The sequence below is a fragment of the Zingiber officinale genome, unplaced genomic scaffold, assembly GCF_018446385.1.
Source record: "Zingiber officinale cultivar Zhangliang unplaced genomic scaffold, Zo_v1.1 ctg232, whole genome shotgun sequence".
NCBI classification, from domain to species: Eukaryota; Viridiplantae; Streptophyta; class Magnoliopsida; order Zingiberales; family Zingiberaceae; genus Zingiber; species Zingiber officinale.
Genome location: NW_024589907.1, coordinates 616,235 through 640,711, shown reverse-complemented (window position 1 = coordinate 640,711; position 24,477 = coordinate 616,235). Strand labels below are relative to the sequence as shown.

The 24,477-nt window shown below is 36.9% G+C and overlaps 4 protein-coding genes across 4 annotated transcripts; 2 read left to right on the top strand and 2 right to left on the bottom strand.

Moving 5' to 3' along the window:
• Positions 1-796: 796 nt before the first annotated feature.
• LOC122037088 (KIN14B-interacting protein At4g14310-like) lies at positions 797-4,200 on the top strand. The gene is made up of 3 exons (XM_042596564.1): positions 797-2,771; positions 2,866-3,467; positions 3,533-4,200. The coding sequence occupies exons 1-3, from the start codon at positions 906-908 to the stop codon at positions 4,062-4,064; spliced, it is 3,000 nt and encodes a 999-aa protein (XP_042452498.1). The 5' UTR covers positions 797-905; the 3' UTR covers positions 4,065-4,200.
• Positions 4,201-6,269: 2,069 nt separating this feature from the next.
• Positions 6,270-8,093, top strand: LOC122037040 (CRIB domain-containing protein RIC1-like). The gene is made up of 4 exons (XM_042596494.1): positions 6,270-6,333; positions 7,294-7,397; positions 7,619-7,682; positions 7,747-8,093. The coding sequence occupies exons 1-4, from the start codon at positions 6,270-6,272 to the stop codon at positions 8,091-8,093; spliced, it is 579 nt and encodes a 192-aa protein (XP_042452428.1).
• A 312-nt stretch (positions 8,094-8,405) lies between these two features.
• On the bottom strand, positions 8,406-12,323 carry LOC122037061 (mRNA-decapping enzyme subunit 2-like). The gene is made up of 8 exons (XM_042596522.1): positions 12,162-12,323; positions 11,796-11,947; positions 11,334-11,461; positions 10,357-10,455; positions 9,942-10,094; positions 9,205-9,308; positions 9,038-9,108; positions 8,406-8,827 (listed from the first exon to the last, which is right to left on the bottom strand). The coding sequence occupies exons 1-8, from the start codon at positions 12,239-12,241 to the stop codon at positions 8,640-8,642; spliced, it is 975 nt and encodes a 324-aa protein (XP_042452456.1). The 5' UTR covers positions 12,242-12,323; the 3' UTR covers positions 8,406-8,639.
• An 890-nt stretch (positions 12,324-13,213) lies between these two features.
• LOC122037050 (serine/threonine-protein kinase GRIK2-like) lies at positions 13,214-21,481 on the bottom strand. The gene is made up of 13 exons (XM_042596505.1): positions 21,337-21,481; positions 19,560-19,656; positions 17,608-17,894; positions 16,219-16,293; positions 16,096-16,140; positions 15,388-15,462; positions 15,172-15,259; positions 14,970-15,094; positions 14,192-14,287; positions 14,042-14,108; positions 13,851-13,966; positions 13,687-13,765; positions 13,214-13,595 (listed from the first exon to the last, which is right to left on the bottom strand). Exons 2-13 carry the CDS (start codon positions 19,567-19,569, stop codon positions 13,480-13,482), a joined length of 1,179 nt encoding a protein of 392 aa, XP_042452439.1. The 5' UTR covers positions 19,570-19,656; positions 21,337-21,481; the 3' UTR covers positions 13,214-13,479.
• Between the last annotated feature and the right edge of the window lie 2,996 nt (positions 21,482-24,477).

The window sequence follows — 24,477 nt, the reverse complement described above, 5'->3', positions numbered from 1 at the left end:
CTGTGTCTGTTGTTTGGCCGAGCGGAATAGCCGCTTGGCCGGAATTCCACTGTTCACGTGCTGTCCGTTGTCGACCCGAGCGGGATAGCCATTCGGTCGGAAGTCCATTGTCCGCATGCTCTGTTATTGGGCCGAGCAAGATAGTCGCACGGCCGGAAGTCCACTGTTCGCGTGCTCGGCTGCTGTTGAGTTTGTTGTAAGGCCGAGTGGGGTAGCCACTCGGCTTAGCTTCTGCGCGTCATTCTCCCTTGAGCTTTGGTTGTTTGAATGCTCCCTGTGTCGAAGTCGACGCCGGGTCGAGACCTTCTCCCCGGTCGGGACATGTTTCGCCCTTCCAATTGTTGATTGTCTTGACTTTGACCTCCTTTGACTTCTATCGTGGTAGCGAGATGAGACCTTTCATCATCACCACATCAATCATTATTTAATAAAAATATATTAAAATAAATATTATTATATTATATATATTATTTAATCAGATATATACATTGAATATCAAATATTACTACCTTCACATCAGCTATCAAATCTTGGAAAATCAAATCCTCCATGAATTTAAAGGAAATTATCATCTTAACTTTATGCAACTCTTTTTTTACAGTCGTACAAAATAAAAAGGCAAATCACCTCTATGCGCCCGTCTTTATTTTGAACACTGTGCGCCTTCCCATTTGTCAGGTAGTGAGGGCGGTAAGTTGGGCCGGTTCTTTGCCTTTTATTTACATGGACCTAACCATCATAGTCGGCCCATTAAGTCTGTTACTTCAATAGGCTTAGTATTCTCCCGCTCGATTCGCAGCTTTAAAATTCAAATCACTCTTTCCTCTTTGTAGAGAGAGAGAGAGAGAGAGAGAGAGAGAGAAAGGGGGGATCTCCAGATCTGGCCGGTGATCGCCGGGATCCAGATGTCAACGCGGCTCAAGGAGAGAGGAGGCGGGGGGAACAAGATCATGGCGTGTAAGCCGAACAACAAGGGACCACTCCACTCTACCCCTACCGATAAGCGACCTGTCTCCGCTCCCCGGAGGAGCACCGTCGCCGTCGGCAAGGAGAACCCCAGGGACGTCTCAGTAGGGAGGGCGTCTTCATCCCGTCGCAAGGTCGAGGAAAAGCCAGCACCACCATTCGCTGCCGTACGCTTCTCCACGTCGTCTTTGCCGAGAGGTAAGTCCTGCAAACCCTCCGATCTGGTGTCTGACATCCGCGGAGATCGCCGACCACATAGGGTTTCCACGTCCGACCAACTGGGAAGAGCGCCGGGGCGGGATCTGGAAGCAGAGGCTGGAGGGCGGAAGAGTTTCGGCGTTTCGGGTGCGTTGCTGCCGGGGAAGGGGCTTTACGACCAGGGTTTGATGAGAAATGCTGAGAGATTAGCGACTGCGACTGGCGGCGTCTCGTACCTTCGTAACCCTAAGCCTAAAGGAGATACAAAGTCCTTGGATTTGATCGCAGAGAAACTAGGTCGCAAGAGTGATGGCGATTTGAATGCAAAAGGATCCTCGAACTCCTCGAAACAGAAAAATGAACCTCCTTTTCTGGAGAAGAAGGTAACAAATTTGAAGGAAAATGCATCTATGCAAAATAGTAAGAATAAGACCTTTCTGGTCTCAAGTTCAAAGGCTATCGATGGAGAAACCCCAAGATTTTTTCCCAGTGGCCTGAAGGACACAAGTTATGCAGTATCTAATCCGAAACCTCAGGGTCAAACTGATGAAATTGTTGCTCATGCTACAACATCAAATACGAAGAAGGAAGACTGTTTGGTAATGCAATTGGAGCCGTCAAAAGATGTAGGATATGATGTTAAGATCAAGGATATCCCCTGTGAGGAGGAGCGTGTTGATTCAGTTCCGAAAGTTGAGGTTGCGCATGGACGATCTGCAAATATTAGGGTTTTTGAGAAGTCGAATGATGATGTCAAAGGTGCTCGAGTTGTGTCCAAATACCCTAGTAAGTTGCATGAGAAGTTGGCGATGTTGGAAGGAAAAGTTCAAAAAATTGCATCTGAAATCAAGCGGACGAAGGAGATATTGGATGGCAACAACCCTGATGATTCAAAGTTGATTCTCTCCGATATCCAGAGCCAAATATGTGGAATCGAGAAAGCTGTTGCCCATGCAGTTCGTGGTACTACTACATCTCAACAGGATTCCTCTAAAGTCATCAAAGCAAACTGTGAGGATCAAAACAACTGCGTACCTGATCACACAGATCAAACAATCATTCCGAGCTATACAGTTAGAGAATTGAAAAATGACGTGATAGAAGCAAGGTTCTTCCCGCATCATAAGTTTTTAAAGGACAGGAACTCATCTGGCATTTTGGGAGGTCATGGTTCAGATCGCAGTGATTCAGACCTCGAAGATGGTTCATCGTGTTCTGTTGGCGAAAATCCTATTGCAATGAAGTTCTTGGCTTCTCTAGATTTGGAGCAAGGTGAACCTAGCAAACATGTGAATTTGGCATCTGAGCGCATGACTGTACAAGCGAGAATCATCTCTGCAGCAGAATATGCCTCAAAGAAGATGGTCAGTGACTATTCCAAGGGGGGAATTGAACTCGTGGCAGATGAAAATTTTGAAGAATTTGACAACGTGGAGAAAAACTCTGCATTGATGTTACATGAACAACCTAAGGGACCTTACAAAGATCAGTTGTGTGAGATTGGACAGAAGCCCTCGACTGGCGGATGGTTTGTTTCTGAAGGAGAAGCTGTTCTTCTTTCCCATCACGATGGATCCTGCTCGTATTATGACATGACTAACTATGAGGTGAAACTTTCAACTTTTATTACTGCTATACATCTTCCCCCTTTGTTTTTTAAAGAACTTCTCCTTTACACTAACTCACTTTTCCATGTTTCAGTTCAAGGCTGAATACAATCCACCATCAGCCATGTCGAATAATGTGTGGGGTGATTGTTGGTTAATCCGAGCACCAGGAACAGACGGATGTTCCGGGAAATATGTGGTTGCAGCATCAGCTGGGAATGCTATGGAATCTGGATTTTGTTCATGGGATTATTATACAAGAGAAGTAAAAGCATTTTGCATAGGAGATTCAACTGATAACTCCCCATCGCCATGGCCGTCTAGGATACCTCTCGGATCGCTAAGTAATGCCAGTCTGAGAACATCACAGCAACAATGGTGGTACAAGCCTTGTGGCCCGCTCCTAATCTCCACTGCCACAAGACAGAAATCTGTCAATGCTTACGATATCCGCGACGGAGAGCTAGTGATGAAGTGGGAGACTAGCAGCCCTGTGACTGGGATGGACTACTCGAGCCCTCTGCAATGGCGAAGTAGAGGAAAGGTGATCATAGCAGGAACTGAAGCCATTAGCCTTTGGGATGTCAACTCTCTAAACCCACAGCCGCTATTGTCTGTTGCCTTTTCCGGAAAGAGGATCTATTCACTTCATGTAAACAACACTGATGCTGAACATAGCGGCGGCATTCAACAAAGGTTATCCTCTCCCCTCGTCAACTTTTTATAGATAAATTTGCAACTCTCAAATTTGTTAAGTACAGGGTGAGTTCATCGGAGGTGGAGGGCAACGATGGTGTCTTCTGCACTCAAGAAAGCATCAATGTGCTCGATTTTCGGATTCCGTCCGGTATCGGGATCAAAGTGTCTAAGCACGGAGGCACAGGCCATTCGATCTTCTCTCGCGGAGACTACATATTCGTCGGGAGCACCGAAGGAAGATTGCCCATCAAAGGCTGTCCGCGATCCCGCATACAGCATTACTCATTGCGCAAAGGAAAGCTCGTCGCGTCGTACCAACTGCCGGAATTCAATTCCCACGCTCACCACTCCGCGCTGACTCAAGTTTGGGGAAATGGCAACACCGTGATGGGCATCTGCGGGCTGGGGCTCTTCGTCTTCGATGCCCTTCGTGATGAAAATTCTCAGACCTTTTGCTTCGACCGCGGGAATACGATAGATGTGAAGGAAACAATTGGCCCCGACGATTTGTACTGCCCTGCTTTCGACTATTCTGGATCGAGAGTTCTGGTGATATCGAGAGATCGCCCTGCTTCCTGGAGGTATGTGTTATGATCAGTTATGGACTAAGCTAAGTTTGTAGTGTAAGAATGCCTGGTTATTGCGTTTGTTTTACGTTTGGTGGTTCTGCGAATATCTTATTTTGAATGCCTTCTATATGCTAGTGAAATTTCAACAGTGTGTTCATGGATGCCCAGTTTCTTCGTGATTTTGAGCATAGGTTTAAAATTAAATTGCTGTTATATTTCAAATCTTTAAAACTATCACTTCGCTTAACGAGGTGATGGTGTGCGAATTCTCAACTCGACACAGATTCAAAAAAAAGGACTGTCTGTTTTGACATTTTGAGAAAAAAAACAAAGAATGTAGATTGGAAAGATAGAAGTAAAATTTCATGTATCATCGTACGCTACTTGATTTGATCGACCAGCTAAATCAGTTTTTTTTTTATATATAAAAAAAATATTTGACTAATCAAGATTAAGTTGTTGCCACTATTTTCACTTACAAAATGTGCAGAATGGGTCTATGACATGCAAATCACGCGTAAACTAATAGCCACATTACTTCAACGTGACGCAAATCGCTACTGATCGACTGACTTGGACAAATGATACTGTGAGACGATCGAGCAGAACAACATCTTATATTTGTTAATATCACCAAGGAGAAAAATGCACCATAGCCCGGGACTTCAACTCGAGTATCATTTTTTATTATTTTATTTTTATTTTAATTAGCATCATGTATTCAATTTGCACCAATTAATCTTAGGATGATTGATCTAACTCCATCGAAATTTCTCACTTGACCATCAAGATAATTCGAAAAGTGCTTGCATCGGATGACCCATCAACCGAGCATTCTTAGGTTAATTTATGATTATTCAAACAGGAGTATTATTATTTTTTAATTAACATAAGGTATTTAGTTTACGTTGACTAATCATGGAGGCAACTAATCCGATCATTGTCAGTCCAACGTTTTTAGGTCAATCGTTTATTAAGAGAAATTCATCTATTAATTTATCGAGGTTGGGACTTTATCGTTAGATGCTTAGGCATTGCCCTGAGGGCAACATGAGTATCATTATTGGAGCAAAAGTGAAGTCGTCATCTTAACCATCCCTCTAGTGCGACCCTACACTCCCTGAAAGGGGATAAATCATCGGAGGACATCGGGGGGCATTTGCTCTAGCACAATGTCCTTTTGCATAAAATAAGTCGGACACCTATTAAGATATTTTGTACCAGTTGAAAATATATTCCATGATCTATTAGAGTATCTATCCATGTAGATACTAACTATGCTAATTGATAGGGGACATATGAGTATCATTTTTTTAGTTAACACTAGGTATCCAGCTTATATCGAATAATTCTAAGATTACCGGTCTAGTCCCATGAAAATTTTCCAACGTCTATTAAAATAAATAAAAAAATATTCATAAATGGTCTATCAATCCAATATTTTTAAATCAATCATCTATTAAAAGAAATTATCAATTTATCCGTTGAAACTAAGATTCAATTAATGGATAGAAATTGGAAAAAAAAAAAACACCTGGATGGGCACACAAGCATCATCGTTGCTTTCTTAGCTTGATATATTTATCCAGTATATATCTCTCTTATTAGAAATATCCACGATTCTACCATTGTCTCATCAATAATAATAATACTAACAATAAAAATAAAAATAAAAATAAATATACATTTATATATTTTTAGAAGTGTAGGGATCGTCCTCTAATTAGTTAGCAACTCAACTCTTCTAATTCCCGGCGCTACATTTCGTAATCATCTAATTATTTGTCCCGTCGATTCAGCAAGTAACTTCTCCACCTCTCTCTACTTCCCGCGCTTTGCGCGTTGACGCCAATGACCTTCCAAGAACTAAAATAGCAAAACCTAAAATATAATAATAATAATAACAATACTTTTAAAAAAAAAAAAAAAAACTCCACTTGAATCCTTCTTTCCCTAATTTAATCACTTCAGCTCCTCTCTAACAAATTTTTACATTGTCTTCTTTCCCATTCTAATTTCTCCATGCGATTCTTTTCATTCTACTTGCCATTTATCAAATGCCTTGATTTATAGGTTTTTCTTTTTTTTTTTCTTTGTTTTAAAAGATACAAATTAAATTTGATTGGAAGTGGTAAGAGCTTGTTAAATTATATTGGTTATAAATTTGTTTCTTATTCTTTGGTTGCCGTGGTTTATGCAGTTACGTTAGAGCTAACTGCGTTTGGGCAACATGGGGACCGGGATGAAGATGAAGAACATCCTCAAAGGCCTTCGTTATATTTCTCAAATATTTGGTGCGTTTTTTTCATAATTTATATATATATTTCTCTAAATTTATGGATGATTATAAGAAGAAAAGGATGATTTTTTTAAAAATAAATTATTAAAAATCACATTACAAATTTTTCCATTACTCTCCCAAATAGTTTAACAATTTTGCTACTATGGCACCTAAAACGTAAGAATGTCAATTATATTTAAGGCTTGGTCTTGACCTCATAGTTCTCTCTTGGACCCTAAATCCGGATTTTCTTCATCCTTTCAAAATGACACACTTTAGATATCGTTCAATTTACCCTCATAGTTTAAATTCTGACAAAAAAAAATGGATAAAGAATATTATACTCAACATACTTAAACTTAAAAAAGTATCAATTTATAAGAAAAAAATAAATTCAATCGAAACTTGCAATTTTCATAAAAAATGTTAAAAACACCCCCCAATAATTATAAAATACCTATATTTTAATAAAAAAAAACCACATTGAAGATACTAAAACTTAAAACAACACTAATTTATTATTTTTGGTGCTGTGAGCGTAAATAAAACGATATCAAAATGTGTCATTTTATAAAGAATAAAGATTTAGGATCCAAGAGATCTGAATTATTGACTTTGAGACTATGATACAAGTCAAAAGTGAGAATTACTAATCTATATTTTTATAGGATTAGTTGATGATCTGCTCTCCTAATGAGCTAGATCTTTTAGATCATTTTTTATGATCCAGGGGATGAATCATTCATATTTACGATTAGATCATGGTCACGATCCGGTCACAATTCACTTTTTTACCATCATAATTTAAGATCCAAGAGATCTGAACTATTGACTCCGAGACTATGTTACGATAGTAAAAATATGAATGATCCATCTTCTGCATCATAAAAAAAAAAAATCCAGAAAATCTGCTCTCTTAATATTAGTCGGATTGTTTTTAATTGGATAATTGTTTTTTATTTTTTTTTCTTAGATGAAGAGGAAGAACCGGAGATGCAAATTGGTCACCCCACAGACGTCAAGCACGTGGCGCACATCGGTTGTGACGGTCAGTCCATCAATAATTCTCCTACTTGGGTACGTTAACTACGACGAGCTCAAATTCCATATTCATTTCTACATTTTTATTTTTTATTTTCATTTTAAAAAATTTATTTTAATATGTAAAAAAAATTAAAATTATCATTTTAATTTCTAGGTATTTAGTTATTTTAAAATGCACCCCTAGATATTAAAAATCTACCCCTCTAAATCTTATTATTTTCTACATTACCGCTACATTTATAATCCTCTTCCAGATGACCGAGTTCCGATCGCCGGCGGCCACCGCCGGCGCAGCTGCACAAAACAAGGCCGTACCAGGTTCATTCCCTTTTCGCTGTTAGCTCGATGTATCCGCCTTATCTCACTTCGTTTTCGCCCGCAGATCCCCACCCGAGCGACGCGCCGCCTCCGCGGTCCTCCCCCGGCCTCGACGGCGGATCTACCCGGAGGTCGCGCCGCTCGCAGCCTGCCGGAGGCCGCGCCGACAGCGTTGCGGCAGCGGAGGACGAAGGGGCCAAGCAAGGGCGGAAGAAAGGGAGCGGCGAGGATGCAACGGCCGCGCCCAGGAACCCGCAGCGGCGCAAGCCCAAAGGCGGCGCTTCCTCCTCTTCCTCCCACGCCAGCGGGGCGTCGACGCGGCCGAAGGCGGCGAGATCGGTCGAGCAGAGACCCGACGCGGTGAAGCCCGCGGTGGCGAAGGGCGAAGCAGAGCTAGGGGAAGAGAAATGAGGGTTTCAATTGATATAAAACAGCAGCAGCGGCTACAGCCTACAGGAGGAGAATAGCGGACGAAATTGCCTTGGAGGAAAATTATAGGTGCTAATTTGAAAAATGAACATAATGCAGTATAAAATTATAAACAAGTCCTTTTTTGATAGCAAGTCTAATTAAATTAACTTATTCACCCCTTGAAATTGATCTATTCTCTTTTATTTTTGAGATCTAGTTTATCGTTTTGATGAAGAGATCTCATTTTCGATTTGGTTCCCTTTAATTAATTACAATCGAAATACATTATATTTATACCAACCTATCGAGAGATATATAAGATCCCATCATTTATGCATTTATAGATTTTGCACAAGAGCAAACAAGTTCTACGCTCACATCTGAAGGTTCTAAGAGGATAGATTTAGTGACATATTTCATGACTTACTAAAAAGATATATATATATTTCTAAGTGGATAGATTTATCAAATTTGAATTCTTCTGCTCATGGCAGCAGTTGCAAGTGCAATGGAGGATGGAGAGTAGTTTGTAAGATGGAGCACACCTCAGTTGGCAGCAAAAGCAGCTTCCATTGCCTGTAAGATACTCGCGGCGTCGAACCTGAAGTTTCTGAAGCTTTTACCAGGTCCGTTATCGACTTTTTGAGGTCCAGATCCAGCTTGAAACAGAGAATTCTCGGGTACCACCGTTGTCGCGCCTTCAGAACTGCTCTTGGCCTTCCATACACTGGTTCCTGCAAAATTAGAGAGGAAGTATTAAATCAAAGTTCATCACTTCTGGAAGAAGGCACTGCATTTTCTAGTTCTACGGAATCGAAGATCTTATGCCTTTGTTAAAAATGCTGGGTGAAACTTGGTGATCGCCGTCGGCGTTGGAAACATAATTCAAAGGATGAAAAGTGAAACTATATGAAAAAGAGAAAAGAGAGTCTCATGCACTGGACCTTTAGAAGATCCATCTGATTTCTGAGTTACTGGAGGAGGAGGATGTGCAGTGATCCATGATTTCAGAGCTCTGCACACAGAAGAAAACAACAGACTCAGTTTCGTAACAAGATCACACGAAAACCAAAATAGAAATAAAGAAAATAGAATGGTACGAGATACTGACAACAAAAAGGGAGCAACCATATAAAGCTTCAACCCATTTACTCCGCGTGACATTACTTCATCGCTAGCTGGTTGAAGTTCGTCAATACGGTGCCATGAGATTTCCTACATGAGACGAAAGAAACTATTTTGAATAACAATGAATAAGGCTCTTCTTTTTAATAATTCCACATGAGACGATATAATTGGCTTATCCAAGTGATAGCAAAAGGAATATATAAGCAAAAAATATACCGCAAGCAGATCTAGAGCACTAGGCGTATTTAGGAACTGAATGATAAAAAACAACTAACATACAGATGATTGAGACAACTAATCAATTTCCAAAATATTATAATAAATTGCAAAGCAAACATGACGAATTTTGTTCTGCATAAGAGATTTCAGTTTACATATAGTTGTTTTCCTGTCTGTTGTTAATTGTCCATTACTGTAGATTTTTTGAAGAAAATAAGGAGATGCTAATAATAGCAATAGAAAAAGAATGTTAAAGTTAATTGCGGAACTATAGTAAGTAAAATCAAAGCAGAGAACATTAGAAAGGAAAAAGAATCCTAAAGCTATATAGTTGCTGCCAAAAACATGAAAAGCTTAGTCCGACTTTGATTTTTGTGAAAGCCTAGACAAATAGGCTGTTCATAGAGAGATGCAAAGTAGACAAGATCTTGCCAATCTATAAAATGATGCAAAGATTTATTGATAAAAGGATAATATTAGAAAGTTTGTATTATTGCATACGCTGATCTCTTTTTTTGTTAGAGGAGCAAAAACTGTGTCCTCCTTGACTCCAGTGACTATGTAAAGTCGCACCCTTTGCTGACCAATTACTACCTCAATATAGTCGTCCATATTCAAAAGCTTCGAAACATCAAATCCTGTTTCTTCAAGGACCTGCATTAATCATTACGTGAGCAGGGAAATGAATAAATTATACATGAAGCCAACCTGAACAAACATGTAATAGAGATAAACAATACTACAAGAATGAAGAAAGTGGAGGATTTGGATGTCAACTGATGATCAGGACAATGATAATACTTTCTCCAATAAATTTCTGACCAAAAATATTAGTAAAGTTTGCATAACAATTTCTTTGAAATTTTGCATAGAAACTACTTCAACAAAAGGCAGAGTTGCCAGGATATGGATTTACTTCACGGACTGCGCATGTGTGATCTTCCTCATCTTTGCTCTTTTTACCGCGAGGAAAACTCCAACTTGCTCCAGATTTCCAACCCTTGACAAGTAAACACTGAAAAGAACCATTACCAGATATTAGATGAACAGCTAGTCTCAGCCATATGAACAATATCTATGTAGATGCTTTATATAATTCTTTTTAAAAAAATAATTGTCAGCCATCACTTGAATAGAAGTGTTCCTGTAACATAGTGATATTGATATTGTGACTTAAATCAGAAATGATGGAGTGAGTAATGTACAAAATGATTGTCTCTTCACAACTCTATTCAAGAACCGTTTGTCAATAGCTTTATCAAATTCTTCAGTGCTTCGCATTTCACTAAGCTATATGACAAGTTAGGCAAGATTGACACCCATGGTCCAGCTAAAGGACTGTTCGACTAGTTTATTTTATTATTATAGCCAGACAACTTTATCGGGTTGTTTGCATGGTACATTGTATCCCACCTCCTCTGATATGTAGAGGTGACTAACTCAAACCTAAGAAATATTTTCCCTTCATCAAACTTTCTGATATTTGCAAGCGACAATGAGAGTACCTTTCCTAAAAAAAAATAAAAGAATGGTTTTTTTTTGTCAAAGAAATAGAAGCTTGATATGAAAGGTGTATTATCAATAAAACTGCAGTTGTATGCATGAGTAAACTATTTAGGCAAACTACATGGACCTTTGTCTTTTTGAAAGATTTGACAGTTTTATTGGTTAGCAATTGTTTATGAAACTCTTTTCTTTCTCCTAAACTTCAGAATGTAAAATGAATAATCAACATATAAACACAGTTATACCCAATTGAATAAAGTATTTGCTTCAAGGATCTATGATAAGGCACTAATGCAAAACAACAAGATGCTGTTATCTTCATTTCCAATGGAGCAGAACAAAGACTGAAGAGAGCCAAGAAATAATGAACTGCCATTTGTAACTTACCCTGTCGTAAGATTCATCCAAAATGATTGCACCAGTCACTGGAACTCTAAACTTGTAAGAAGTGAAGTCCTTGTATATGTCATCAATATGTGCAATATATGGTCTTAAAGCAGCACAACTCTTAAACACTAAATATAGTCAAAGAAAACTGTAACATGATTTGATAAGAATATATAAGGTGCATAAGAATGGGAACCCTATGAAAAGAGCCGAAATTAGTAGAAACCTGGAGGAGAAATCATTGAAGATAATATATCTACAAGTCATGAACCACTTAAGACAATATATACAAAAACAACCAAATATAACAAAACCCAGCCACTTGCATGAAGAAGAAGATAAAAACAACTGATTAGAAAAAATCAAGTTCGTACATAAGCATATAATAAAAACATGAGCTTCATCATATGCCGGAACTTATTTTAGATTAAAATCTACGAACATTCACAATTTACAGGATACTAAGAGAGGTGAATTCCCTGAAGGAAAGGGACTTTAGAGAAGGATTCTGTTCCACCGAATTGTCTTCATAGAACCAGTGCGCTTGCTCCAGAAGGAATAAGATTCGCTCGAACGACTCCAGATCTTCTTTTGGGACGTTCAACACAAATCGACTGCAGAAGACACGAGTGTCAAACAAGGGGGAAACACATTCATGCTGGCTACCAGATGAGAACAAAACTCTGAAACTCAATCAACAAAATACAGCAACAGGCAACAAAATAAAAATAAATAAATAAAAGAATCGTGTTCAAGCAAAGTTATAGAATGAACCCTAAATAGAAGATACACGAGATAGAAGAAGAAATGACCGATAGAAGGAAGCACCTGCAGAGATCGTCGAGGAGCTCTTGAGGAGGAAGAAGATTCCTCATGGTGGAACTCGATGACCGACTCGGCGCTGCCATACACACCTCTAAGCTCTCTCCCTCTCCCCCCCTCTCTCTCTCTCTCTCTCCGAAGGGAAAACCAACCGAGAAAAGGACAACGGTTTTAACAATAACAACCCTCAAATATAAATATTCACGAATATAGTACTTCATATAGGAAATTGCGCTTCAACCCTTACTGAAACTTTACGTAAGTTTTTATTTCCATAATCTCCCTTTAATTTTAAAATCTTCAAAATATTTCTACATTGCATGGAATATGAAATTATTTTTTTATCCAATATAATATACACTAAAATAATAAACTAGGCAGTTAATATGTTTATCATAAAATCATAATTTTTTATTAGTAAATACCATTATAATTTTTTTTTCCAATGTGGATTATTAAGTTAGGAGACTCAGTGAGGATGATCGAACAATAATAACAAGGAATAATGAAGAGTTCATTGGAAGAATTTACTTATACACCAGGAAGAGACTTCTTATATAATGTTATTTTCTCTAGCACATAAAAGGAGGCATATTGCTAGCATACTATCATCGTGTCCAAATTGTATCGACTCGCTCTTGTATAGTGACGATGGAAGTGTCTACTAGTTGTGCAAGGATATCCTAGTGATTATCTGATAGCCGTTACATATGACGTTAAAAGAGATATCAAGCTAATGGGTTGACAAGCAGCTATCCCGTAACAATGGGTCTCTGGTGAGGTTCATGCAACGGCCGTAACCTTTCATGATATTCGATCGGACCTCACTCCCAATCAGATCCGATTGGATAAGAAGGACTGAGTGCTAGTACGACTTAAATAGCTTTCAATAACTCAATCTATCCAAGGGTTGCCATCTACTCAACCAGAATGTCCGATCCAAAATGAAGTTTGGTCGGACTTGGGGAGGGAGATCTGGTGCCTTGGGCCCATGAGTTAACCGCGTATCATGATACAAGTTCTAAAATTACACTAGCCACTTTGACACCAAGAGAAAATGGCATTAAAAACACTTTCATTGAATAACCTTATCAAATCATATTAACACCATCCCATAGCAAACAAGTTAAACACAAATGTCCACCTTACAAAAAAAAAAAAAAAACTGAAAGAGATGGGTAAGATTATAATAGCACAAAGTTACTCGCCGTTGATACAATCACTTTTATTACGCTTTTTGGTTATAATTTCCGCGGTCCACTTACAGCCTCTAGATCGGATCAAACTGTTGCGCAGTTTAAATTTGCGACTCCTACTAGGCTCTTCAAGTAGAAGACTTTAGCCTGCTGCACCTACACAAGTACTGTGGGATTGGACCGTCATCGCTGATGACCCAAGGATGCTCCGATACGGCACGCAAGGTTAGCCGAGCTTTAGGATCTGCGAGGCAAAATATCATGAGTAGAGAAATGGGAGGAAGAATGAGGATGGTGATATTGATAAGCATTGAATAAATGTTAACAAGAAAAACCTTTGCAGAGAAGGCCTTCGATTAAATATCGCAATTGTGGATCTACTTCGTCAGGAATAATTAAGGAATTGTTGACGATCTACATCAAGAGCTAGATTTTTCAGTTGCGGTTGTCAGTTAAAGCAAGTAAAGCAAAACATGATTCAAGAGTAGTTTGTGTGCACCTTATCATATGTGTCCTGGAGGGTTTCTCCTAGAAAAGGATATTGGCCAAAGACCATGCAATATAAGGTAACACCAACCGCCCATGTATCGGCAGCCTTACCGTGATAGGTAACATCTGTGTGGAAATAGGAGAAGATGATGTATAAGTTTCATGTGGGATATTGTTAGAACATGATATTGTCATTCATACCTAGACAACATTCAGGTGCCGTGAAAACAGGAGTCCCAGGCGATCTCCTAAGTACATCATTATTATCCTGCAGTTCATCCAGGCTTGTATGAAATGACAAAAATATAAATGTAAGCACAGCGGTTTGAGTTAATAGGTTCCAAATAATACCTCAAAAACTTGGCTAACACTGAAGTCCCCTATCTTTATATTGTTGCTTCTAGTCACCAAAAGATTATCAGGTTTAATATCCCCATGGATGACATTCTGAGATTCAGAGAATGAGCTTGTCACAGCAAAATTCAACAGCCAATAACACGAAATAATCTGTCAGACTAATGTTATTCTTTGAATTGGATTCATTAGATGAGAGAAACCCAGGAAACAATATATTGCTAACTAAATTCTACAGACTACACAAGCAACATTCCCAATCTTGATATGGTAACCTGAGGCCTTCACCTACTACAAAACATCCACTTGCAAAACTAAATCCTTTTTTTTTTTATTCTTCTAACCTCGTGGATCAAAGTCTCCTAGAGGAAAATGAATTTTAGAATTCGCATCTGTATGATTCTCAGTATAATAAAACATCATTCTTAGTATGAGTACAATATTCAGCATGAGCTTGATTTCAGTGTTCCAGATGAGCAGAGGAACCAAATTGCTAAAGAAAGCTGTCATGTAACAAACAATGGAAAGAAAAGAAAGAAAAAAAAAGCCTTCTTATGTGTGCTCACTAGGAATATGTTCTTCATCCATTATTTTGCCAACTTTAGAAGCATAACACAAAATAAATTTATAAAGAATCAAATGCATTGTGCAAAAAATAGAAAAAATAAAGGAAAAAAAATTAAAGTAATGATTTCTGTAAGCCAGCAGGTGTCCAAGATGATTACAAAATCAATGAAGTAAGACAAGTTTTAACTTAGTACTCTGCAAGTCCTACATGAGAGTGGAGATACATCAGACCAGCAACTATGTCTCGCAAGTATCTTCTCGTTGTGCTTTCTCCTAAGCAATTAGCTGCTCCAGAGCCCTCAAAATTCCACTTACCTTCAACATATTCTAACACTGCAAAAGGATAGATGACCAATAGGAAAATTAATTGTGTAAGTAACAACAACCAAATACTAGTTGCGAGAGGATACCCATGTAAAAGTTGTCCGTGTTCGGATCATCAATGACCTCAATGAGATTAACTATATTTGGATGATCCAACATTTTCATGATTGCTACCTGCAGAACCCTTACTGCTCATCTATAGATAACAGATGAAAACAATACGTGCACCTATAGTTTGGGAAGGATAAAAAATACTACAGGGAAGATTGCATTTAGAAGCAATCTGCAAGAATCATACTAACCTCCCGAAGAACATCATTCATGGCAGTTTCAGAAGGAGCCACATGCGACTTTAACAAATGTGATTTGTGGAAAATCTGCAATATTAGCAACCAGCATGCTTAATCAATTCTGATTTTCTGTGGAAAATAAGCAATGCCATCATAAGTAATGCATATAGTGAATGAAAAAAAATGGAACACATTCATTTGAACAGAACCCACATGTTTAATTAATGGAATGATTCAATTATTGAGAAGTTTCTGTTTTCCTCATTAAACCTGCATAAAGTATTCTGTAGCATAGTTTCATAAAGCCTAGAAGAGAGATCGGAAGGAGAAATTGCATTACTAAAGGCTCAGAACATATGAGAATGTGATTTTTCAGCCAAGACAGTTAATGTCTCAGACAACTCAATTATTTGGTGTCTATTATTCAAGGGACAAATCAATCTGATATTCAGGATAAGAACCAATTTTGAATGGTTTTAGGTCATACTAATTACAAAATGCTAGGCGTTGTATCTATGACCAAGCTTAACTTCTCCATAATCTCAAAGAGCATATTGCCTTGAGTGCAGTAACTCTGTAATGAGCAAATGAGGTAAGGAATTCTATCTTCAATAGATGGTACAACATTTCCAAAAAGTTGTGTTTGTTATTATATATTTTTTTAATTCTGACCTTACCGACTAAACCAATTCAAAGGATTGATAATAATGATTTTGGTACCTTGATTGCATATTGCTTCCCATCCTTGGTGCTTCTGTATAAGACCTGCTCATTTGCAAAAACATTTCTTTACACTTCAGAGCAAATAGCTGCAAGATACACCTAACAGTATGCCTAGCTTACCACTTTGCCATAACTACCAGAACCAATCTTACATTGCCGAACATATTCATTGATCATCTTGTTACCATCATCATCCTAAAGTGCATTAAGGAAAAATAATGTTCAGATTACAAGACAAAGAAACAAAAAAGAAGTGGAGGTTAGTTGGCATCTTTTATCACAATCATGGAAGCATCAGATCAACTTTTAACTATGAAACATAAAAAGGCAATGACAATGAACCCGGAATAAATAGGGAATGGTGCCTCACTTCCCTAGTGAGCAGCTAAAGCTTATTTCACATAAGGTAAGAGGAATCATGTAAGGATGTTTAAAAATATATATCAACATCAACAAGCTATTATTAGTTTCAATAATGTTGAAAACTTATGTTGCTAAGAAAAAAATTTGAGGTGAGGACTTAAATTTATGGTTTTCAAGTGGACCTATAAGAGTTTCTGCTATCACATTGAGATAACTTGCAAAGATAGAAAGTTTCAGGCTCACTTTACATGGAAGAATGGAAACAAAAACTGTGGATTTTCCACGGTAGAAAATTCTCTTATTTATTTCAAAATAAAAGGAATTATTTTCCTATCTTTTGTTTACCTAATGGACAGACGGATTCACAAGAAGCATAACCGCATCTTGCAAACGGAGGAGAGCCTCGCACAAGGGAAGTCGCTCCACAAGGAGCGGGAAGAGGCTCTCTGCTCCAAGTCCACAATTCTCACACTCATCGATGAGTATGAGAAGCTCCAGGGTGCTCTCGTCGACGCCGGCCAGGAGGAACTCAATGCCTCGACCACGCCTCTTCCGCCACCACCCTTGCCGTATCTCCTCCTCCTCCTCCTGTCTCTACCCCTCAAGAAGAAATCCCTATCCCCATTGATGAAAAGGAAGAGCCGGATTGGGCCATGATTGACATTTTGACCTCAACCTATTTCGGGTGCTTGTTCGATGTCAAGCTGCAGAGCGAGTTTGCAGCGATGATGTTGACCAGGACTCACAAGTGTGGCTACTGCTTGACCTACGACTACGTGATGGACTATGCCACCATCCCTTCCCCTTACCTTCCTTTCCCCCTTCCCTTCCCTTCCCTACTCCTTCCCAATGAATATATTTCTTTTCTCTTTCCCTTCCTTTGCTTTTCCCTAGGGATTTATTTCCTCAATAAATTCTTTTCCCTCTCCTTTGCATCGTTCGGAGTAAACAAAGCCTTAAAGTCAACATGAAACCAAAGAGTAACTACCATATGGAGGAAAAATCAGAAGTTAATAAATAGAGAAGCTTGCCATAAATCATAATGTGATCCAGTTAAAGATTACAATGACAAGATTTTACCAAATCGCTACCTTATTTGAATGGAACAACCGTTACTTCAATGCTATCAGAAAATCTAAACTTTACCTCTGAAAGAATAAGCCTTCGAGTTTCCTTTACTGGGATCTCCCTGCATATCAATCCATTATGAGCTCTCCATAAGAGAATTTCTTCAGAATGCTTAACAACATGCTGTGAACCACTATCACTGTCATAATGATGGTTCCCATAGTCTCTGTTGTAAAATATACCATCATGATCATCCATGTTTTCTGGCAAAAGGAACTCTTGGAATGGAGCACTAGAGCGTCTGAAAGGGATAAGGTATCTCTGTGGCTTTCTCAAAAATCCAAAGCAACCACAGCAACCCATACCTATTAGGTCATAAATCTAGAAGTTATTCCAATACATGCAGAATAATGAAAGTAAAGAAAATAAAGAATGTTAGAAGAGAGGATCATGTGCCAACTACCAAAACTAAGTCATCTCAAAAGAAAACTATGATAAAGTTTTTTCCCCCATAGAATCACATAGTTGAATCTGCTCTATGGCAGACTAAGGTATTTAGTGAAACATATAGTAAATAACAGAGTTTATGAGCTTTAAATTAGAAAATAAAACTGCATGTATTTCATAAACTAGAAAAACACAGGAATAAGTACATAATTTGAACAAGGCGATTATCCTGCTAAAAACAATGGTGAACTGTTTCCAGTAATTCTCAAACACCTATGACTGTCTAGGTAAATTTTCCATTTTGCCATCAAAGATTAAAAATTAAAAAGAAAACGTCAGATTTTCATTCTTCGATAAGCAATTATAAAGGATTAACGAATATATCATTCTCAAAATAATAGCTTGTAAATATAACAATGAAGAAATTGGTGACAGATTTTACATGAAAAATAGCATTTATATCCAGTACATGCTTCTTCTTAAGAGTTTTTAAAGCTTTATTTTTTTCACAAGGACAATGTCATCAACTCAATTAAATACTAATCAGTGCAATAATAGGTGTATGATTAAGGTAAGGAACAAAAGAAAGCAAAAAATTCAAGCATATTCACGTTTCATTGAATCCTTAGATTATTTGAGTATCATTTTTTATCATTAATATACAGATTCCCTGTAAAGTTCAAAAATCAGAATCAGCAGTAGATCCTCCCAAGACACATAACATCTATAATTCCTGTCAAAACCCACTCCAATGAGAATTGACTCAATCTTGTTAACCACCAGCCAAAGTGACTAGTAGTTCATTTAGCTATCAAGGTACCTCCTGCATCACCTCAAAACTCTCATATATTACCAAATGATAATGTCACATTCTCCCCACTTAAAGGTTTAATATCCCTATTAAGATCCAAAGTCCAACTCAACTCAAACCACAATCATCCACAGTTGATGATATGTAAGGCTCAATGGTAGCTTCACTATCACACAAGATGTCTTTTCCAAATATCTCACCATGCTTGGGATTATCACTCCAATACCAAAAAGTCACAGCAAACTTCAAATGAGAGAATTAATCCATTAAATTGTTAACTCAACCACTTGCCTCAAGTGCAAGCTAATTGTAATTCAAATGGGAGAACTAATCCGTTGAATTTTGTGATTCAACTACTGGCTAAAAATGCTTAAGTGCAAGTTAATTGTAAATTATAATTCATTAATCTAATCCTACAAACTCCTTTTGTTATCCTAGAACTCTCAAGGTGGGACTATACTAGGAAAATTCTGTTTGAGATGTGGAAGACATCTTATAATATGAGAAACATCACTTTAAAAACCCAATTTGAGCTTTAAAATTGTTTGCTTGACATGCATGCGTGATGAAACTACAAAAGTGTGTGAAGAGATTCATCCAACATCATCAATACCATTTTACATATTTGTGTATATAGCTCAGACTTATATATTTGCAATCATGTTCGAACAAAATATAAGATCTGAGTATGAATCACAAAAACAAAATGCTTCCAAAGATAAACTTACTCAGTTATGACCTACATGGCAAGGATGAAAGTTAAATAACTAACCTCTTTGCATGAATTGATCCACGTAAATACCACTGTCAAGAATTCAATACACCATATTGCATTATATTAGGAGCAGAAACCATTGATGAAGAGTGGCCTGTGCAATTTATTGTCAATACTAATAGCATTGAGGATTACTTGCAATACTCCTATCAGTGAAGTAGTCTAAGAATTTAAAGAGAACGCGAGCAGGAGAAAACCAAAAATGAAGCCCAAAAGTGTCAAACTGAGAACATGCATGTGCTTATTCCCATACACGATAATGAATGAAAGTTACAGACATATATATGTAAAGAGGAAAAGCCATGCATATTGAAGGTAGATATTTAGTGGAAGAAATCCATGAATCATGTTACAGAACCTAGCAGCAACTGCAGTAAAGACAACAATATCCTATACAAGCTAATAATAAACTTATGAGAAGACATAGAAGTGAATTGCCATGATATGAAATTAAGATATTAGGAACTTCAACAAGCATATCTCTTTGCCATTGACTACCTACTATTTGAACAAAGTTGTAATCAACAAAAGGAATCAATTTTTTATTTTTTTAAAAAACCACGTCTTAAAACTTGCAGGTACTTCCCATCTATTGAACCAAACTCAAATAGATTGCAACTATGCAACTGATTAAGACATCTGAATCCATCTCTGAAGTCTGAACTATTAAAAATAGTTTCCTTTGGATGCTTTAGATTTTTTAAGAAAGCCACATAGATGCTTATTTCCTAAGAAGCTTTGATACTGCCAGTTCAAAAAGATCCTTCTTTTACATAAGCATGGAAAAATGATGGTATCAATACAATATACACTGAAAAAGGCAAAAACATTCTATCCCAGTTGCTTGAAGACGTTGATATGATACTGACTTTTAACATAGTACAAGCAAACACTTGAATAGGAAAATGACTATAGCAGTGGGTAAACCATCTACTAAAAACAATGACAATGGCAAATGTACTTTTGGGGGAAAAAATGAGTATAGGAGAGGCAAAGGAGGAAGCAGGAGTCATAGACTCCTAACACTTTCAACTACAAATATCAAATGGTGTACCACGTATCAGAATATTGAAACACTTTGTCATTCAAGTATGACCCTATGAAAACTTGAGTAAACTTTTTGTTTATTTTTTATGCTACTCTTCCATCTAGCTTCCACCATTTTCCATTTTCTTCCAATTATCAGACTAGCAAAAGAAGATGATCGTGGGATAACAAGAAAGTCAAATCACATACATTCAGCCTAACATGTGATAATGTATTACTCAATCAATTAGATGAAAATTCAGCATGCTAAATGGCCGTACCCAATGATCCATAATATCTTGCGGGGAAGGAAAGAAAGAAAGAAATATAAAATTTTGCATAGATCAAACCAAATCTACACGTAGAATATATATGCAGAAACAAAGACCAGAACCACAATCCAGATCAAGAAACAACCAAGCAATCCGCTTAAAGCGAACAACTTCAAAAACGAATATAAACTAAAAAACGAAAGATGACCTAAACCGACTCAGCCGGTAGTGGCGATGGATACAAGAGAAGGCAGAGGACGGGCGTTGAACAGCGAGCATAAGAAAAACAAAGCAAAGGTAACTAGATACGCAACGACGTAGTGGTCTATGCTCAGGAAGGGACGGTTCTGGGGAACGGAAGGAAGAGAAAGGGCGAAAGCTGAGCGAGGGGGATAGAGAAGACGAGAAGAAAGTGCCGGTTGCCGGAACGTGGAAGGCCGAGGCGAGGATAGGAAGAAGGAGAGATTATGACTGACCTTGGATAGCGAGGCGGAGGCGGTTAGTGGAGGCGCTGGCCGAGGAGATTCTGGCGATGGCCGAGGAGGAAGTCCCACAGCGAGCGAGAGAGAGGCGATGGGCCGTTGAGTAGGCTTAACTCCGGTTCACAATACTGAATCGACCCGGTCCAGGCATCCTGCGTATGCACATCTCGTGATAATCTTACAATTTTGTTCGTTTTAATTTTTTTTATTTAATACTGTAATTCAACCACTAAATTTTAAATAATTTAATCACAAAATAAAATAAATAAATAAAATAAATTCGGCGATGCACAGTCATGCCCCACAGCAGGCCCGGCTCAAGGCATAATGGCCATGGCTAGGGCCCTAATATTAATGAGACTCATTAATTAAATAATTAAGTAAACATTATAAAAATTAAATTAGGTCATTAATATTAATTAATGGTAACATACACATTAATAAATATTATGTTAACTCATTAATTATATCTTATTAATTAATTCATTATTCCTATTTATACTTTACATATATCCTTATTTACTCATCATTACAATTAACCAGGTTTTATTCTATTTAATTATATATATCTTATAAAACTCTTTCCTTCTCAATATCTCTAAAAAAAATCCTAATTATTCTCTCACCTTAACAAAGATTTTATTTTATTTAATCTTATTTCCTCATAATTACACTTAGCCAAGATTTTATTTTATTTAATTAAGATTTTTGATAACCTCATAATCAAGAAAAACCTCAAAAATCAAAGGTAATCTCATTCTGATTTGAATTCCTAAATTAATGTTGTTTGCTATTGATGGGCATGTATGATTAGTCAGGAATAATTGAATCCCTAAATCAAACATGGTTATCAAAGATGACCCTTGACCAAACAACCCCTGACGTACCCACAAGCTAAAAAAACATAATAAAAAAAATAAAAATGAAATGCACAGTTGCCCACGGTGGTCGAGAGGGTCGTCTCAAGATTCCCCGAGTCCTTAGGCAAAAAAATAATAATAATAATAATAATCCTTTAATAAATTTTTAAATTATTTGCTTAATTTTTTTATTTGAATTTGGGATTGAGAATGACCGATTTTAAAAAAAAATTGATTTATTTTATAAAAAATAAAATATTATTTTAAAATTATTTAATCTTTTTGAGATATTGTTGAATGTAAATAAAACTTTATTAATTTTAATTTTGATTTGTTTTCTGATGAAACATTTTAATTTACGTTGTATGGATAAAAAAAATCTCTGATTCATATTATTATCTAGGAAGAAAAAGAAAGAGTAAGAAAGAAATATTATCGACGAGGGAGGAGAAGAGCATTCTCTGAGAGTATCACCAGCGAGAGAGAGCATAAACTTACATAATTATTGATGAGAAAACAAAAAAATACCGACGAGAGCATAAACATACAAATCATAAAAGAAATAGGTACGAAGCACTGGTGAAAGAATAATTAGGATTTTTTAGATATATTGAGAAGGAAATAGTTTTTTAGTTTTATAAGATATATAATTAAATACAATAAAATCTTGGCTAAGTGCAATTATGAGGAAATAAGATTAAATAAAATAAAATCTTGATTAATTGTAATGATGAGGAAATAAGGATACATGTAAGGTATAAATAGGAATAATGAATTAATTGATAAGATGCAATTAATGAGTTAGCATGATATTTATTAATGTGTATGCTATCATTAATTAATATTAATGACCCAATTTAATTTTTTTAATTGTCTACTTAATTATTTAATCAATGTGCCCCATTAATATTGGGGCCTTAGGCATAGGTCTTAATGGCCTATGCCTTAGCTAGGCCTGGTGGTTGTAGTTTAGCAGGATATAAAGTTTAAATATATAGAGAGACAGGATGATATCCTACATATCTTACGTCGCACATTTCGTGCATACATCCATCTTAATATACTCATCTAGGCAACTTTCATCTTCTGCTCATGTGTTGAGTCATAACTCAACATTTAGCTCTATATAATATAACATGTTTAACTACGATTTTGTATAACTCTCTAAATTTTATGAACCTACCAAAAAAATAAAATTATATATAAAAAATATAATTTTTAAATTTGGATTACGGATTATGTTAAGTATCTTCATATCCAAAGTTTAACTGGGAGTGGGGACTTTGCATTTTTAATTTAAGAGTATGCTTTTATGAGCATTTGCTTTTCATTCTTTTGATACTTGTTTTTTATTTTATTTAAGTATAAAAGTTGGAGTCCAATTGATTCAAGTTAAAGTTTGCATTTTTAATTTAAGAGTATGCTTTTATGAGCATTTGCTTTTCATTCTTTTGATACTTGTTTTTTATTTTATTTAAGTATAAAAGTTGGAGTCCAATTGATTCAAGTTAAAGTTTCATCTTCCAAGTTGTTGAATTTTTTATTTTAATTTTAAGTTTTGGGATATTTTTTTGTCCTTAACCTATAGGATAATCCAAGCCCATCGAGAACGGACCTAAGCAGATAGGCCCGCCTAGATCCACTTTTATATGAGTTGATAAAATTTCAACCCAATCCACTTAAATTATTTGACAGAGTAGGTCAACCCGATTTGCCTAAACCAAATCGAAAGCTCTAGCAACATATAAAGCTGTCAGATGGACATACCCGTAATGGGATAGACCTTGTTTCTTTGTGAACTATGGCTTGTAATGGTCCAAATCATAGTTGATAGAATTATGATCCTATGCAAGATGTATTTGGAATTAGGATAAAATCTTTAGGATTTGTATCTTCGGGTCAAAAAAAAACACCACAAGATGGTCTAGTTTAAATGCCAACAAATCAACCCAAACAAAAAATATATAAAATCGTTGTAACGTAAGATCGCACTAATTCAACCGATGTTGCTCTAATTTTACTGATCTCACCGATTCTGCTTTGATTCCATCGCAAAAGATGAATCCAAACGACCCAAAAGCGATTTGATATTTCCAGATCATACAATCCATACCACAATTCAACAAATTATGGTCCAAATCCCTTGCTTATCGTCCTAACTTATGAAACGATGTATGCCCGTATCTCAAAAGATAGCTCAAAGTCACCTGTATCGTCTATTTGATGTATTTCATATGCCACTTGACAGACTGAATTTCATCCTTACAAATCGATC